The sequence below is a fragment of the Aegilops tauschii genome, chromosome 6 (assembly GCF_002575655.3).
Source record: "Aegilops tauschii subsp. strangulata cultivar AL8/78 chromosome 6, Aet v6.0, whole genome shotgun sequence".
Lineage (NCBI taxonomy): Eukaryota > Viridiplantae > Streptophyta > Magnoliopsida > Poales > Poaceae > Aegilops > Aegilops tauschii.
This window is the reverse complement of record NC_053040.3, coordinates 496,590,997-496,606,921: the sequence shown is the minus strand read 5'-3', so window position 1 is coordinate 496,606,921 and position 15,925 is coordinate 496,590,997. Positions and strand designations below refer to the sequence as shown.

The 15,925-nt window shown below is 42.5% G+C and overlaps 1 protein-coding gene across 2 annotated transcripts; it reads left to right on the top strand.

Moving 5' to 3' along the window:
• Positions 1-608: 608 nt before the first annotated feature.
• LOC109752687 (callose synthase 3) lies at positions 609-15,206 on the top strand. 2 transcript variants are annotated; one of them, XM_020311586.4, is made up of 42 exons: positions 609-1,202; positions 2,051-2,151; positions 2,436-2,560; positions 2,668-2,761; positions 3,034-3,147; positions 3,262-3,378; positions 3,518-3,610; positions 3,709-3,800; positions 3,932-4,058; positions 4,993-5,130; positions 5,207-5,283; positions 5,373-5,472; positions 5,719-5,841; positions 5,954-6,068; positions 6,619-6,953; positions 7,037-7,089; positions 7,172-7,232; positions 7,798-7,879; positions 7,953-8,002; positions 8,084-8,170; positions 8,383-8,508; positions 8,621-8,724; positions 8,813-8,897; positions 8,980-9,140; positions 9,239-9,362; positions 9,455-9,552; positions 9,672-9,813; positions 9,927-10,078; positions 10,425-10,534; positions 10,618-10,743; positions 10,854-10,922; positions 11,013-11,187; positions 11,266-11,428; positions 11,878-11,997; positions 12,075-12,193; positions 12,307-12,390; positions 12,664-12,776; positions 12,857-13,086; positions 13,180-13,977; positions 14,108-14,158; positions 14,325-14,510; positions 14,611-15,206. In XM_020311586.4, exons 1-42 carry the CDS (start codon positions 971-973, stop codon positions 14,863-14,865), a joined length of 5,907 nt encoding a protein of 1,968 aa, XP_020167175.1. In that variant the 5' UTR covers positions 609-970; the 3' UTR covers positions 14,866-15,206. The 2 variants fall into 2 exon arrangements, with proteins under 2 accessions (XP_020167175.1, XP_020167174.1); XM_020311585.4 differs by having other exon boundaries at positions 700-1,202; positions 10,854-11,187.
• Positions 15,207-15,925: the final 719 nt, after the last annotated feature.

Below are 15,925 nucleotides of genomic sequence, written 5' to 3'. Positions count from 1 at the left end.
GTTTGTAAAGACATGTGATATTTAATATATGACCTTGGGCCCCCTTTAATAATACAATATGTTATTATTTTGTAATTAATATTCTCCCTGTGAATGAACAAAGAATGAACAAACGAATGATGTTTCGTCCCCCAATGGAAAAAGGAAATTGAAAAAGCAGCAGCGAATTTGGATGGAGATTCAGGCCCAGTTTGGTTCAGCTTTTATCGACGGATTCCGCTGCCACGCAGCAGAATTTGAACCAAAGGGTGAACCCAGCAGAATCCGATTCCAGAAATCCGCTGCCAAAATCTGAACCAAAGATGCGCCATCGCCAGGTTTCAGATCCTCTAATCAAAAAATGCATCCACCCCTCCCATCCATTGGCTCTGTTGCGTGATGGATGTGGTGTGGTGTCTGCGCAAGACCTTGGTCTGCTCTGTCTCCACCCCTCCCATACAGCTGCTTTTAGAAATCCACAGCAGAACCATTTTTTGTAAAGGGGGAAGGCAGCAGCTGTATTTGGTGGATGGGTTGGACTCTATCGTGAGAGAACTCGTGCGTCTTCCCCCTTTCTTCTCCACTCCGCCAACAGTCTTCTCCATCTCCAATAAAGAAAGAAAAGTGAGAAAGAATCCAAATTTATCTATCGATCAGCTCGCTCGGCCGTCCCTCTCCCACCTCTGCTTTGCCCCAAACCCCCACTGCCTCCCTCCTTCCTTTTGCTCTTCACTGCTGCTACACCTCACCATTAATCCGTTCCCCCAAATCCATGGATCGGCCGATCTAGGGTTTGCTTCCCTCCCCCTCCGGCCCACCAAACCGCCCCCAAGCAGAGCCAAGGTGAAAAAGCAAGCAAGCAAACCGGCGGGCGGCTCCTCCCCATTTTACTCCACCGCCCCACCAAACCCGAGCGACCGAGGCGACGCGCCGCGAGGGAGCCACCTAGCTAGCGAAAGCTCCTTCCTTTTCCTTCCTTCCGGCGGGCGGGATGGCCTCCTCCTCCGGGAGGCGGCCGGGCGCGGGCCCCGGCGGCGGGGAGCCCTCCTCCACCCCGGCCCCGGCGTCTGGCGGCAGGAGGATCCTGCGGACGCAGACGGCGGGGAACCTGGGCGAGTCCATCTTCGACAGCGAGGTGGTGCCCTCGTCGCTGGTGGAGATCGCCCCCATCCTCCGTGTCGCCAACGAGGTCGAAGCAAGCAACCCGCGAGTCGCATACCTATGTAAGAAGTATCTCCTACTCTTCTTCTTGGCACATTCATCCATCCTCTGCTTGTTAATAATTACTGTTACCAAGGAACGCACAAAAGCAGAGCAGATCCTCTTCTTCTCTCTTTGTTAATTACACTTACTACTCACTGCTGCTGTATTCTATTCTATTAGCTCCATCCAACTCTGCTCCTGCCTGCGTATTATATATATTCATCTTGCTCCATGGACTAGAAGACCAGTGCTATCTTATGGCTCCATGGACTGACTCTCTTAATTTATTCCAGAGCAGAGCAGCACAAGAGCAGCACCACATGCTGCTCTCTTGTCCCATCCACAACTCCAATTTACTAGCAGTATGTAGTATGTCTCTTGGCTTAGCTTAGGTCCCTCCCTTCTGCTACTACTCCACCTACGTAGTAACTTGTCTGTATTCTATCACTTTGTACCTGTGTGTATGCGCAGTATTATACTATCCATCTTCCTCAACTACTAGTACAACACTAGTGCCTGTCTTACTGCCAGTGACAGTCTATCAACTTAATTAACCCCAATACAAGTGAAGCGAGCATAATTCCCTAGCCGCGGTACAGAGCACTACTACTTGTCTTGTTGTCTCACCAATACAATTGTTATTACTGATTATAATTTGTACCTGTGTACTAGCACTGTGCTATATTCTTCCACCTCAAGTACAAGGCTAGTACTAGTAGTGCTATCTATCTTTACTGCATTTGATAGTCTATCGAGGTCATTGATTCCAACTCAAGTGGGCATAATTCCCTACCTGTGGTACAGAGTGCTATCTGTTTCCATGTTCTCACACACACAATGTGCTAATATGTCTCTTGTGGGATGCTAGGTCGATTCTACGCCTTCGAGAAGGCCCATCGACTCGACCCCACCTCCAGCGGCCGTGGTGTCCGCCAGTTCAAGACCGCGCTCCTACAGAGGCTCGAAAGGGTACGTACATGTGCCTGCCTGCCTACATGCGCCTCTCCCGCATCCTTGCACGGCATTAAAACTTGCAGCATGTTTGATTGCGTTCCGTTTCTGCTCCTCCCCGCGATTTAGTCTTCTATTTATAGCTTCCAAATCATGCCACCATATTAAGTGCACACAGAGCCTACTACTGGTCATTTGTTTTTACCCCAGCAGCGAAATTAATTGGACGACATCCAACGTATATATATATGCCATATTAACTGTGCTCTACTCCCTTGCCACGCACGCGTTTCCTTCCTCAGGAAAACGACCCGACGTTGAAGGGGAGGGTTAAGCAGAGCGATGCCCGCGAAATGCAGAGTTTCTACCAGCACTACTACAAGAAGTACATCCAGGCGCTCCAGAATGCCGCCGATAAAGCTGACCGGTCAGAGCAACCAACCCATCTTCTTTTCTTAATGTGCCTGCCCGGTATGCTGTTGCTGACTCATCTATGGCTTGCCTGACGCCTGCTCTGCTTTTCTGTTTGCTCAGTGCCCAGCTGACAAAGGCGTATCAGACTGCGGCTGTTCTGTTTGAGGTCCTGAAGGCCGTCAATGTCTCACAGAAAATCGAAGTCGATCAGGCGGTAAGTTTTAGTAGAGAACATTGCGGCCTTTTCTTTTCTTTTGTTTCTTTCACACAATGCACATGTTATGTTTCCTCACAAAAAAGACCCACTAAAATATAAGACCTTTTAGCTATTTTAAAATATTGACTACATACATATTAAAATGAGTTAACATACATACTAAAATGTGTCTAGATGCATACAAATCAAGAAAAAGCTAACAGGTCTTATATTATGGAGTAGAAAAGTAGTTGGTTTAACCTCTCTGCTGTGGTTGTTGATTGTTGCAGATTTTGGAGACGCACAACCAAGTCGAGGAGAAGAAGAAGCTGTATCTTCCTTACAATATCCTCCCGCTCGACCCTGACAGTGCTGCTAATCAGGCTATTATGCGATACCCTGAGGTTCCCATCTATCCTGATTCCCATCCCGAATTTACTACGAGCTTATCATACTCTGGTGAAATGTCGAGATGGTTACAGTAGGGCTTATGCGCTGCTTCCCATTACTTCATGTAGATCCAAGCCTCTTTTCACGCTCTTCGTAACACAAGGGGTCTGCCATGGCCCAAGGACCATGAAAAGAAGGATGATGCAGATCTTCTTGAGTGGCTTCAGGCACTGTTTGGGTTTCAGGTTATGACAACATGGCTACTGCCTACCTTTTGTTTTCATATCTTATTTCTTGCTCTCATATCAAACATATTTGTACCGATGATTTCATTTGTGAGCTCTGATACATCAATGCTTTCTAACTCCAACAACCACTCTGCAGAAAGATAACGTGTCCAATCAACGAGAACATCTCATACTCTTGCTTGCCAACGTCCATATAAGGGAGATGTCCAAACCTGACCAGCAATCAAAGGTACTGCATTTCCTGACATGCATTCATCTGAGGTGCGCACACATGGATCCTTGAGCAGTAATGTCATTTACTTGTTTCTTCTCTGGTGAAATTTTCAGCTAGACGACCATGCGCTAGATATAGTAATGAAGAAGCTCTTCAAGAACTACAAAAGATGGTGCAAATACCTTGGCCGCAAAAGCAGCTTATGGTATGATGTTCAATCTCCACTGGAAAATTTGGAAGTTAACCATGATTATTTGATTTAATTAATTCAAGCCTGCAATCATAAGCTCTTCGTAGTCGCTTGGTCCACTAATTGATTGATCATTATCTTTCTAGGCTGCCGACAATTCAACAAGAAGTACAACAGCGGAAGCTTCTCTATATGGGCCTTTATCTGCTCATATGGGGCGAGGCAGCTAACTTGCGATTTATGCCAGAGTGTCTTTGCTACATCTATCATCATGTATGGTCAATTCCTTTCTTTGTCAAATTAAACACATGATCTATTTACTGATCTGGCAAACTGGGTCTTAAACTCTTAGTTCAAGGTCGTAATTTGATTTTCTGGTTACAACGAAAACGATGCAAATGATACTATGATATTTGGGCATGTCTGGATAGTTCCCAAAATTGTACCCTACCAGTTTTTATGTAGGTGACCGAAAGTTTCAATTGTTTGGTATGCCAAATGACCTTTTGTACACTAGTACATTTTTCTTGCCAACATTAGCCAACTCATGGGCAGGCAAAACCATGACCAATATTTTGGTAGGGTAAGCTTAGGCATCAGGACTTACCTGCAAAACTTTGAGTTAAAAAGAACAGTCTCTCTCGAATCAGGACGCCATTTACCTACAAAGTATGTTAGTACGCCATTTGGTAAAGAGTTTCTCTCGAATCAGTCTCTCTCTAGGTGCATGGCTGCACTGTTGTTTCCGGTAGCCAAGACTGTTGAGGTGAAAAGTCTTCGATAATCTGGCTGCATGATGCATGTTCTAAGCACTGCAGTATCAAACAATGTTGTGTACACGATAATTTATGCAAAGTATATGTCCCTACTGAGGTGATCCAGTAAACACCGATCAAGAAAGTTCTAAAATGATCCCTATTTTTGCCTTCCCCCTTTTCTCACCCTCCTAATATTTTGGACCATTGTAAATGGGCGGAAAGTTTAGGTTAGTACATTATATTTCTGTGCAGTACAAGTTTATACCATTTATGTTTTTATTGTCCTTTTATACTTCTCCACCTTTAGCAGTTGTGAAGTTGTGTTCATGGGCATGCCGGGTAAAAAGTGATTGATTGGCTTGGGGCATTGCTGTATTTTTAGGCCATAGCTCTTGCGTTGAGATGATTTTGGCAAGTGATGGTCGTGTTTTGTTGTTGTTCCACTGCAGATGGCTTTTGAATTGTATGGCATGTTGGCTGGAAATGTGAGCCCAACAACTGGTGAAAATGTTAAACCAGCCTATGGTGGTGCCGAAGAAGCCTTCCTGAAGAAAGTTGTGACCCCAATTTACAAAATCATAGAGATGGTATGTTTCTTTATTTCCATTCTCATGTTTTAATTCCAAGCCCAATTAACTTATGTCCGTTGGGATTTTTACATAGGAAGCTGAAAGGAGCAAGACCATGAAATCAAAACACTCACATTGGAGAAATTATGATGATCTCAATGAGTACTTTTGGTAAGTACAACATAATTTGTTATCTTACTTGTAATTTCCTGAGCCAGTTTTGGAGGACACCCATGCAATTAATTTTACATTGCTTACAGGTCAAGAGATTGTTTTCGGTTAGGATGGCCTATGAGAGCTGATGCTGATTTTTTCAAGACTCCAAATTTTGTTCTCAATCCTCGAGATCAGACGAATGGGGTAAGTTCATTTTGATATGAATGTACTTGCATTACCTTCATGCAAATGAGTAGATTTGGCTTAGTACTAGCATCTCAGAGCAAGAACGTTGGTAGCAATCAGCTACCTTATTTAATCTTCAAATAAACCATTCAGTAGTAACAAAATAAATGTATTCAACTGTCTGATAGGAAAACAAATAAGCTAAAAAATTTGCAGTTTAATATTCAGTCTCTTTTGGTATTGATATTTCTTATTCTGCTACAGGAGCACAGACCAGCTGGTAATGACCATTGGATGGGAAAAGTCAACTTTGTTGAAATACGGTCATTTTGGCACATCTTCCGTAGCTTTGACAGGATGTGGAGCTTCTTAATTTTGTCCTTACAGGTTAATTGTGATTTCCCACCTTCGTGTTCCTCTTCTTCTTTCGACTACACTTTTGGATGTTTTCTGTTTACTTGAGATGAACCTTATTATGTTGGTTTTCTCGTTCACTCAGGCCATGGTTATAGTTGCTTGGAATGGTGGCACACCAGGTGACATCTTTGATGCAGGAGTGTTCAAACAAGTTTTGAGCATATTTATAACTGCTGCAGTAATGAAAATGGGCCAAGGTATGTTGGCAATACCCCCCCCCCCCCCCCCCCCTCCCTTCCTATCCTAATGTTATGGTATGCACATTAGTATCTTTTTTTGGTTACGTTTCTTCGTTGTGTCCACATCCCATTAATTATCAGCATGGTTACACATGATATTGATTTTGATAGTTTGAATGGTTACCACAATTAGCTTAAGTTCTGAACAGCAGGGGCTTTTGCTGGTCTACAGACAGTGATATTGCAGCCAATGCTCGATGAAAGTACTTCTGTTCAACTTGATTTTACTTGACGTTTAGTTTTCCTGAACATAATATTCTTAGCATGAAACCAGAGGAGCATGGCGGTTGTTGGTTTGGTACAAATTGGAACACCGAACATTGCTACCATTGGTTAGGTTTCATAAATATATTTTAATGCAGCAATTATGGACATTGTCTTGAGCTGTACCAGCTCGATGAAAATACTTGTGTAATTTGATTGACTCGTTCATATGTTGGTTGTTCTTTTTGTACACACTAGGCAATGTTTATCATTGGTTAGGTTTACTAAATATATCTTAATGCAGCAATTCTGGACATTGTCTTGAGCTGGAAAGCAAGAAGAAGCATGTCTCTTGCTGTCAAACTCCGGTACATCTTGAAATTACTATCAGGAGCTGCATGGGTTGTAATTCTACCAGTAACTTACGCATACACCTCAGACAACCCTACTGGACTCAATAGAACAATCAAAAGCTGGTTCGGTGACGGCCGGAACCAGCCATCGTTATACATCTTGGCTGTTGTGATATATTTGTCACCAAATATGCTGGCGGCTACGTTATTCATTTTTCCTGTCCTGAGGAGATTTCTTGAGAAGTCAAATCTTAAAGTTGTAGCCCTCATAATGTGGTGGTCACAGGTAATTTTGCTTTGGCAGTTTTATTCAAGTTGTTGATTCTTGGTACCCTGTTTATTTATACTAAGATGTAAAACATTGTACAGCCTCGCTTATTCGTTGGCAGAGGAATGCATGAAGGCGCATTCTCCCTTTTCAAGTATGTTTGCCCGTCTAAGCATCTGTTATTCTTTATGAATTGCCATTGCACGGGCTCTTTCTGAGCGTTGTTGTTCTTCTAGGTATACAATGTTCTGGGTCGTTCTTCTGGCCACAAAATTGGTAGTGAGCTTCTACGTGGAGGTATTATTCTGAACTGATTTCACCACCATTTTGCTAGACATGAAATCCGAGTATATTTCTGCATTCTTAGTGGAATATGTGAGATGTTTGGTCAATTTCATAGACCTAAGGTTTATATTATAGCACTGACAATTAAAGGAGATCGCCATAACAGAGATTTAACTTGCCAGAGTGCCACACACATATTTGAAAGCGGAAATTGCAATGTAGGTGAACTTGAGACATTTAAATGTCCATAAGTAACGTACCTAGGTCAAAAGTATGCGTGTCCAAGAGCAACATGACTTAACTAAGTGAATGGATGTTTAGGTCCCAGTATTTCCAGAGGTGATTCAACTCTATATATGTTGTATAATTTTGCATCAAACTATTGCTAGCCATTTCAACGGAAGTTTTGTTCCATTAATGTCTTGAGGGCTAGTAATAGAAACCTATGACGGTTCCCACTACTCATTAGTACACTTATGCTGGCAAAAGGTTATCGAGTGAATTTTCCTAGCTGTTTCCTTTGGTTGTTACGAAATCATAATTTGGTTGCTCATCTTGTCATATGCTCGACCTGCAGATCAGGCCACTCGTGCAACCAACAAAAGATATAATGAAGGTGCCAATAACAACATTTCAGTGGCACGAGTTCTTCCCACATGGTCGGTCTCTCTCTCTTTCTCTCTCTAACCTGGTTGAGCTCGAACATGTTCTTATGTTTGGTTTTATCTGCAGCAAAGAACAACATCGGTGTTGTCATTGCACTTTGGGCTCCTATCATTCTTGTACGCCTTCTGTCCTCTTCCTTGGGTAGAACAGAAGAAGTTGTTCATCCGATTTTGACTTGACTTGGTTTAATGGTTCAGGTCTATTTCATGGATACCCAAATATGGTATGCAATTTTCTCAACATTAGTTGGTGGTATCTATGGGGCATGTCGTCGTCTTGGTGAGGTTAGTAAAGCCGACCAATATTTTACTTAGCTATTCCGTTTAGGTCTGGGTCAGTACATGAAGTTGTTCTTTAATTAAACACCCTTAAAACTTCCAATTTTTTGTGAACCTTGCTTATTACTCAATATTTCTAGATGATTCTACTCCTCTGAAATTTTGTACAAGGGAATAAAGTAACTTAGAGTATACTGTTGTTGGTTTCACTAAATCAGATACGGACCTTAGGAATGTTAAGATCTCGCTTCGAATCTTTGCCAAAGGCTTTCAATGATCACTTGATTCCAAATGACTCAAAGAGGAGAGGATTCCGCTCCGCTTTCTCCAGCAAACCTTATAAGGTGGGGATTTCTTGATTCTCACATCTTATCTGAGGCCACATTAGGTGTGGATCTCTGCTATGATAGAACATCTATGTATTTTCTTTTATCTAACCCTCTTAAGTTACTTTAGAAACCTGAGGATGGCAAAGAAGAAGACAAAATAGCTGCAAGATTTGCTCAGATATGGAATCTAATTATCACAAGCTTCCGCCAGGAAGACTTGATAGATAACAGGTGTGGTATCTGACATCTGTTCTTACATATTGACCGTCTTTCTTTTGCTTCCTGCTGATCTGTTGTTTGTTGCGCTTTTTTCGGTCAGGGAGAAGGACTTGTTACTTGTTCCATACTGCAAGGATCGTGAAATGGATATGATCCAATGGCCACCATTCCTGCTTGCTAGCAAGGTACGCATTCTCATTCAACTCCTGCTTGTTGTTTTGGTGGAATGAGGCGTTGTTTCATTTTATTTTATTAACTGCATTTCAGATCCCAATAGCATTGGACATGGCAGCAGACAGTGGAGGAAAAGATCGTGATCTAAAGAAAAGGATGAATTCAGATCCATATTTTACTTATGCCATCAAGGAATGCTATGCTTCATTCAAAAACGTAATATATGCTGTAGTGGTTGGTCCACGGGAGCGCGAGTATGTTCTACATTCTCCTCGCTTCTTTAAAAGTCTGCACCAAGTCTTGATTGTTTCTATTCTCAACACACTTCATGATGTATATATTTCACTTTCAGTGTCATCCAAAAGATTTTTAAAGTGGTGGATGATCTCGTAGCAGCCGATACCCTGATAAAGGATCTGCACATGAGTAACTTGCCTACCCTGAGCAAGAAGTTTATTGAGCTGCTTGTGATACTGGTATAGAATTCAATTAGTCGTCATGGCACGGGTCATGTTGAATGAATGTGTATACCACCTAATTCTTCTTATTATTCTTTCCATGCATGCAGCAAAAGAATAACAAGGATGATCTGGGTCAGGTCATCATTTTGTTCCAGGATATGCTCGAGGTGGTTACGAGGGATATAATGGAAGACCAACTCACCGAGTGAGTGACCTAACTATCATTCTACTGTCGAAACTAAAAGAATGGTCTTTTCCCACCCAGTGGGAAATCACATGCTTCAGATTCTTGGTTACTTATATGTATTGCTATCCCTTGATCAGGCTACTGGAACCGGTACATGGTGGAAATAACAGAAAACACGAAGGGATTACACCACTTGATCAACAGGAACAGGAACAGTTGTTCACTAAAGCCGTTGAATTTGAATTTCCTGTGAAGGCATCAGATGCCTGGAAGGAAAAGGTTATATCTCAGATTTGTTATTTATTTATTTATTGTTGTTTGAAGCAATAGGGACATGTATATTTGAAATAAAGATAAGCTTCTAAGATTTGTGCTCATCTTCTTGGCTTCAGATAAAAAGGCTTCACCTTCTGCTCACAGTGAAGGAATCTGCTATGGATGTTCCTACAAACCTGGATGCTAGAAGGAGGATATCTTTCTTTGCTAATTCTCTTTTTATGGACATGCCAAAAGCTCCAAAAGTGCGCAATATGCTGCCCTTCTCGTAAGTTTTTCTTCTCTCTAGAATTTATGTGTATGATGTATTCTGTTCTATGCTTGAATCGTCGTGTACTGGATTAGCTTCCTTGTGTATTTTACGGGTAACCAATCATCATTCCCTCCATGGAGTTTTGCTTCTTTGCCTTCATATATGTAAATATTCACACTTCCGTTACTTGCTAAACAAAATGCATGCACCGTTACGCTAGTATAACTCGACATAGAACTGCATTTCATGTAGAACTGCCCTTTCCAAATTCTGTTTCCAGCTCATGTTAACTGGGGTAAGAATGACATCCTAATGATCAGTTGGCTTGTTGCTTCTTTACGGGGCAACTTGTGTACTGCAGTGTCTTGACTCCCTATTACAAAGAAGATGTCCTTTTCTCCTCACAAGCACTAGAGGAAGAGAACGAGGATGGGGTTTCTATCCTTTTTTACCTGCAAAAAATCTACCCAGGTACATCATCCCATCCATTGAGTCGGCATCTCCTAGTAACTCCAATCCCCGGACACCAAAGTTACGTTTGTCTCTCCTTGTAGATGAATGGAAAAACTTTCTTGAAAGGGTGGACTGCAAGAATGAAGAGGAACTCCGTGAGACTGAACAAACGGAAGATGAGCTTCGCCTTTGGGCATCATACAGGGGCCAAACTTTGACGAGAACTGGTATCCCCCTTCGCCTCTTCTGTCATAGGCACTGTACTTCTCCAAAAAAAAAGCATTGGTATCGTGTTTTGTATTTTTTTTCCTTCAGTAATGCTCGCTCAATCTTACAGTAAGAGGGATGATGTACTACCGACAAGCTTTGGTGCTTCAGTCTTGTCTTGATATGGCCCCAGAGAATGGTATTTCTATGCGACTGAGCCTGTTCCCTGATTGTGATTTTTCGGAACACAGTATGATGATGTATCAACTAATTTGCCTGTTTTCCTCAGATCTTATGGAAGGCTTCAGGGCTGCAGATATACTATCTGAGGAATCACACTTGTTGACTCAGTCAAAAGCTGTAGCCGACATGAAGTTTACATACGTTGTATCATGCCAGTCATATGGTATCCAGAAACGTTCTGGTGATGCACGTGCACAGGATATTCTGAGACTCATGACAACGTAAGTCTTTAGTCAAGAATATAAAGTTCTATAGAGGGTATTGCAATCAATGATTGAAAAGGAATGTTTATTTGTTAGTTATCCATCACTTCGGGTTGCCTACATTGACGAAGTCGAGGAGACAAGCAAAGAGGGCGAGGCAAGCAAAGATAGGAGCAAGAAGATAGAGAAGGTTTACTACTCGGCGTTGGTGAAGGCAGCAGTAACTAAGCCTGATGATCCTGGTCAGAAACTCGATCAGGTACTGTGAAATGGTTTTAATTCAGCGTTGATTATGTTTTAGCCATTAGTTGCCTGCAAAAACTTGTTTGTCTTTAGTGGATAATCTGTCGATCTGTGATGCTTAGTACAGAATTGCATCCGACCAAAGTTAGTTTTTCTACTTTTGGGTCCTGGAGCTGAATTTCATAGCAGATGTCGCACGGGGTGTATAGCTACGTATATATGTTAGGCAGCGGGAGATGCATTAACGGGATTAATCTTGGGGCAATGTTGTGAAAAAGAATGTGGTATGTGGAAGAAATGATCCACAGAAATCGAGCTTTTATGTTTTGATTTCTATGTTATTTGATCATTATTCTTCAAGCATGCATAGAGGCACAATAGTCATCTCTATTTGGAACAGGTGCATTTCGTGATCTCACCAGTGCCGATTTGATCTAAATTTACTTGTGTCATTTTGTCGTGTAGGACATATACAGGATAAAACTTCCAGGCAATGCAATGTTGGGTGAAGGGAAACCAGAAAATCAGAACCATGCGATAATTTTTACTCGAGGCGAAGGCCTACAGACCATAGACATGAATCAGGTATGCGTCATTTGTGCTTCTTGTGATGCTAGGATTTTTGGGCCATTTAGTTAATGGCGTGATGCATGCCATGACAGGAGCATTATATGGAGGAGACATTGAAAATGAGAAACCTGCTGCAAGAGTTTACGAAGAAACATGATGGTGTGAGGTATCCGACAATACTTGGTGTAAGAGAACATATATTCACTGGCAGGTATATGTCATTTCTGACTGCCTCTTCACCCTCAAATTTGTGATTAATGTGTGACTTCATACACCTGTTGCTATTTGCTTGGATAAATTAATTTACTATGATTGCTTTTGCAGTGTTTCTTCGCTTGCGTGGTTCATGTCAAACCAAGAGACAAGTTTTGTGACTATTGGACAGCGTGTACTTGCCAATCCTTTAAGGTAAATCATCTTGACTGAATCACAATGTAGTGCTCTCATCTGTGCATTTACTACGGTCAGTTACTCACTCTCTATATGTTTCTTTCTACAACTTGTCGTTAATTCTGCAAGTAACAAGTTATTGTTGATTATTTCAATTTAGTACTCCTTTTTTGTTCATTTGGTTGAGTTGTCTTGGTTTTGTTTCTTTCTGTTATTGTTACTCCTTTTTTTCCAAAGAAATTTACAGAATGTCCGTTTAAGATTTCTTTTCCTGGTCATTCTCACGTGCAGGGTTCGATTTCATTATGGACATCCTGATATCTTTGATCGACTTTTCCATCTCACAAGGGGTGGTGTAAGCAAAGCATCTAAGATTATCAATCTTAGTGAGGACATATTTGCTGGTATGCATGCAGTCAACATCTTGCTGTTGTTGTGTGTGTTTCTTGGAAATGTTATGCTAATACATGTCTCTTTGTGACAGGATTCAATTCAACGCTGCGTGAAGGAAACGTTACACATCATGAATACATGCAAGTTGGCAAGGGAAGAGATGTTGGTCTCAACCAGATTTCACTATTCGAGGCAAAAATTGCGTATGGTAATGGCGAACAGACACTGAGCCGTGACATCTACCGACTTGGGCATCGTTTTGATTTCTTCAGAATGTTGTCCTGCTACTACACTACTATTGGCTTCTACTTCAGCACAATGGTACTGATGCCTTTGCCCTGCTGGACTTTTCAGCTTTCTGAAAAAAATCGGTTAATATTCCTAACCTCTGTAGCTTTGCTGTTCTTTTTTCAGATCACTGTATGGACTGTATATGTGTTCCTCTACGGGCGTTTGTATCTTGTCCTCAGTGGCCTCGATGAAGGACTAGCCACTGGAAGAAGGTTTATACACAATGACCCTCTCCAGGTCGCTCTCGCCTCGCAGTCGTTTGTGCAGCTTGGCTTCTTGATGGCACTCCCTATGATGATGGAGATCGGTCTGGAGAGAGGGTTCAGGACCGCGTTGAGCGACTTTGTGCTCATGCAGCTTCAGTTAGCGTCCGTCTTCTTCACATTCTCCCTCGGAACCAAGACTCACTACTACGGAAAGACGCTGCTCCACGGAGGAGCCGAGTACAGAGCCACCGGACGTGGATTCGTGGTGTTCCATGCCAAATTCGCCGAGAACTATCGACTGTACTCACGGAGCCATTTCGTCAAGGGCATCGAGCTGATGATCCTGCTTATCGTGTTTGAGATCTTCGGGCAGTCGTACCGAGGAGCTATCGCGTACATCTTCATCACCTTCTCCATGTGGTTCATGGTTGTCACCTGGCTCTTTGCGCCGTTCCTGTTCAACCCTTCTGGGTTCGAGTGGCAGAAGATTGTGGACGACTGGACCGACTGGAACAAGTGGATCAGCAACCGCGGGGGTATCGGTGTTTCGCCGGACAAAAGCTGGGAGTCATGGTGGGAGAAAGAGCACGAGCCACTTAAATACTCCGGGAAGCGTGGCACCGTTCTTGAGATAGTGCTGGCGGTACGCTTCTTCATCTACCAGTATGGGCTTGTTTACCATCTCAACATAACCAAACACACCAAGAGCGTCCTGGTAATTTATCTGCTTGATCTTATTATCCTGATGATGCCTATCATCTATCTAAACATGATGACTTGATTGTGTTCTACAGTCTCTGTTTTACTAGTAAGCCTACTGACTAATGAATGCGCTGTCTTTCCAGGTGTATTGCTTGTCATGGGTTGTCATCTTCTTCATATTGCTGGTGATGAAGGTGAGCATTAACTAGTGGCTGGCCATTTAACTGCAGTCTTTTCAATTGTGAAACGACAGAGATTAGGCCGGGCCATTGCTTGTCTTCTTGTGCTACAACAGACATTAGGGTGTCCTCTTGTGTGAACTTGGCTGTTGACTGACTGTTTATGGACGCATGCACGCAGGCTGTGTCGGTTGGTCGGCGGAAATTCAGCGCCGAGTTCCAGCTTGTGTTCCGGCTGCTCAAGGGGCTGATCTTCATCGTCTTCATCTCCACCATCGTGATCCTGATCGTGATCCCCCACATGACGATCCAGGACATATTTGTCTGCATCCTCGCCTTCATGCCGACGGGATGGGGCCTGCTCCTGGTAATTTTCTTTCTTTTACTTTCTTCATGTATCCTGCCTGCTATGATGTGATTCAAACAAACATATATAACACTGTGTGTGGTGTGGTGTTTGATTGCAGGTTGCTCAGGCGCTGAAGCCTGCGATCATGAGCGTGGGGCTGTGGGGGTCGATCCGGGCGCTGGCTCGTGGGTACGAGATCATCATGGGGCTGCTGCTCTTCACCCCGATCGCGTTCCTGGCGTGGTTCCCGTTCGTGTCTGAGTTCCAGACCCGGATGCTCTTCAACCAGGCCTTCAGCCGTGGGCTGCAGATCTCGAGGATCCTGGGCGGGCACAAGAAGGACCGGGCGGCGCTGAGCAAGGACGATAGGTAGATAGATCGATTGCTGTAGTAGCTAGTAAGGTAGGAGGATGGTTGCCTGCTTGCTTGCTTGCTGTAGAATATATATGTATTCCAGGCTGCACATTGCATTGGCAATGTAGTGAACAAGAAAGTCATATGGATGCATGCTATGGTTTGTAGTAGTAGTAGTAGTAGTAGTAGTAGTAGTAGTAGTAGTAGTAGTGGAGTGAGGAGGCATGCATGGTATATGATCAGTTGACCTTATATTGGTGATTAGGAATTATAACTGTGGTGCCTGCTTGGTGTGGTCTCTTCCATGTAAAAAGGAGAAGAGTGTGTAATTTTTTTGGCTAGTGTCTTCTTCTCCAAGTAGATTATATCGTTGAACTCTTTCTTCCCCCTCTCGCAAGGCGACTAGGGCCAAGCCTTCCTCTCATTAATTTCCGCCGGCGAGGCTCGCCTTTGCTTGCCGCTCTAGCGGCAGTGGTGTGGAGGGGAATCCTAGTGCCTCTATTCTGGCTAGTACATACTCCCTCCGTTCCAAAATAGATGACTCAACTTTGTACTTACTTTAGTACAAAGTTGGGTCATCTATTTTGGAACGGAAGGAGTAGGTTACAACTAGCAAAAGGGCTGTGCGTTGCAATGAAAAAAAAATCATAACCTTCAATGGCCATGACCATATTTTGTTGCACCACTGAGATACACTATCATTCTCAAATTTTTGAAATCATGAATATTTTTTTAACTCGTGAATATATTTGCAATCGTGAACATATTTCAAATTCGTGAACACTTTTATAAATTTCCGAACATTTTCTAAAAACAAGAACATTTTCTAAATTCATGAACATTTTATACTATTTGCACATTTTTCTAAAATCTGTGAAATTTTTTTGAAACAATTTTATTGAATCGGCAAACATTTCTAAAATCAACGAACATTTTTGTCGGAAGTACGTGGAACAAAATTTGAAATTCACGAACATTTTTTTGGATTCAACGGACATTTTTTGAAATGCATGATCATTTTTTTGAATCAGAGAGCATCTTATGAATGAATAAACTATATTGTAAGTTACGAATTTTTT

Bases quoted from the DNA above. Each gene is read 5' to 3' on its own strand.
- LOC109752687 (XM_020311585.4), top strand. From the start codon at position 971: ATGGCCTCCTCCTCCGGGAGGCGGCCGGGCGCGGGCCCCGGCGGCGGG. The intron at 3,379-3,517 runs GTTATGACAACA...ACCACTCTGCAG, and splicing joins AGGCACTGTTTGGGTTTCAG to AAAGATAACGTGTCCAATCA. The intron at 14,159-14,324 runs GTGAGCATTAAC...GCATGCACGCAG, and splicing joins TCATATTGCTGGTGATGAAG to GCTGTGTCGGTTGGTCGGCG.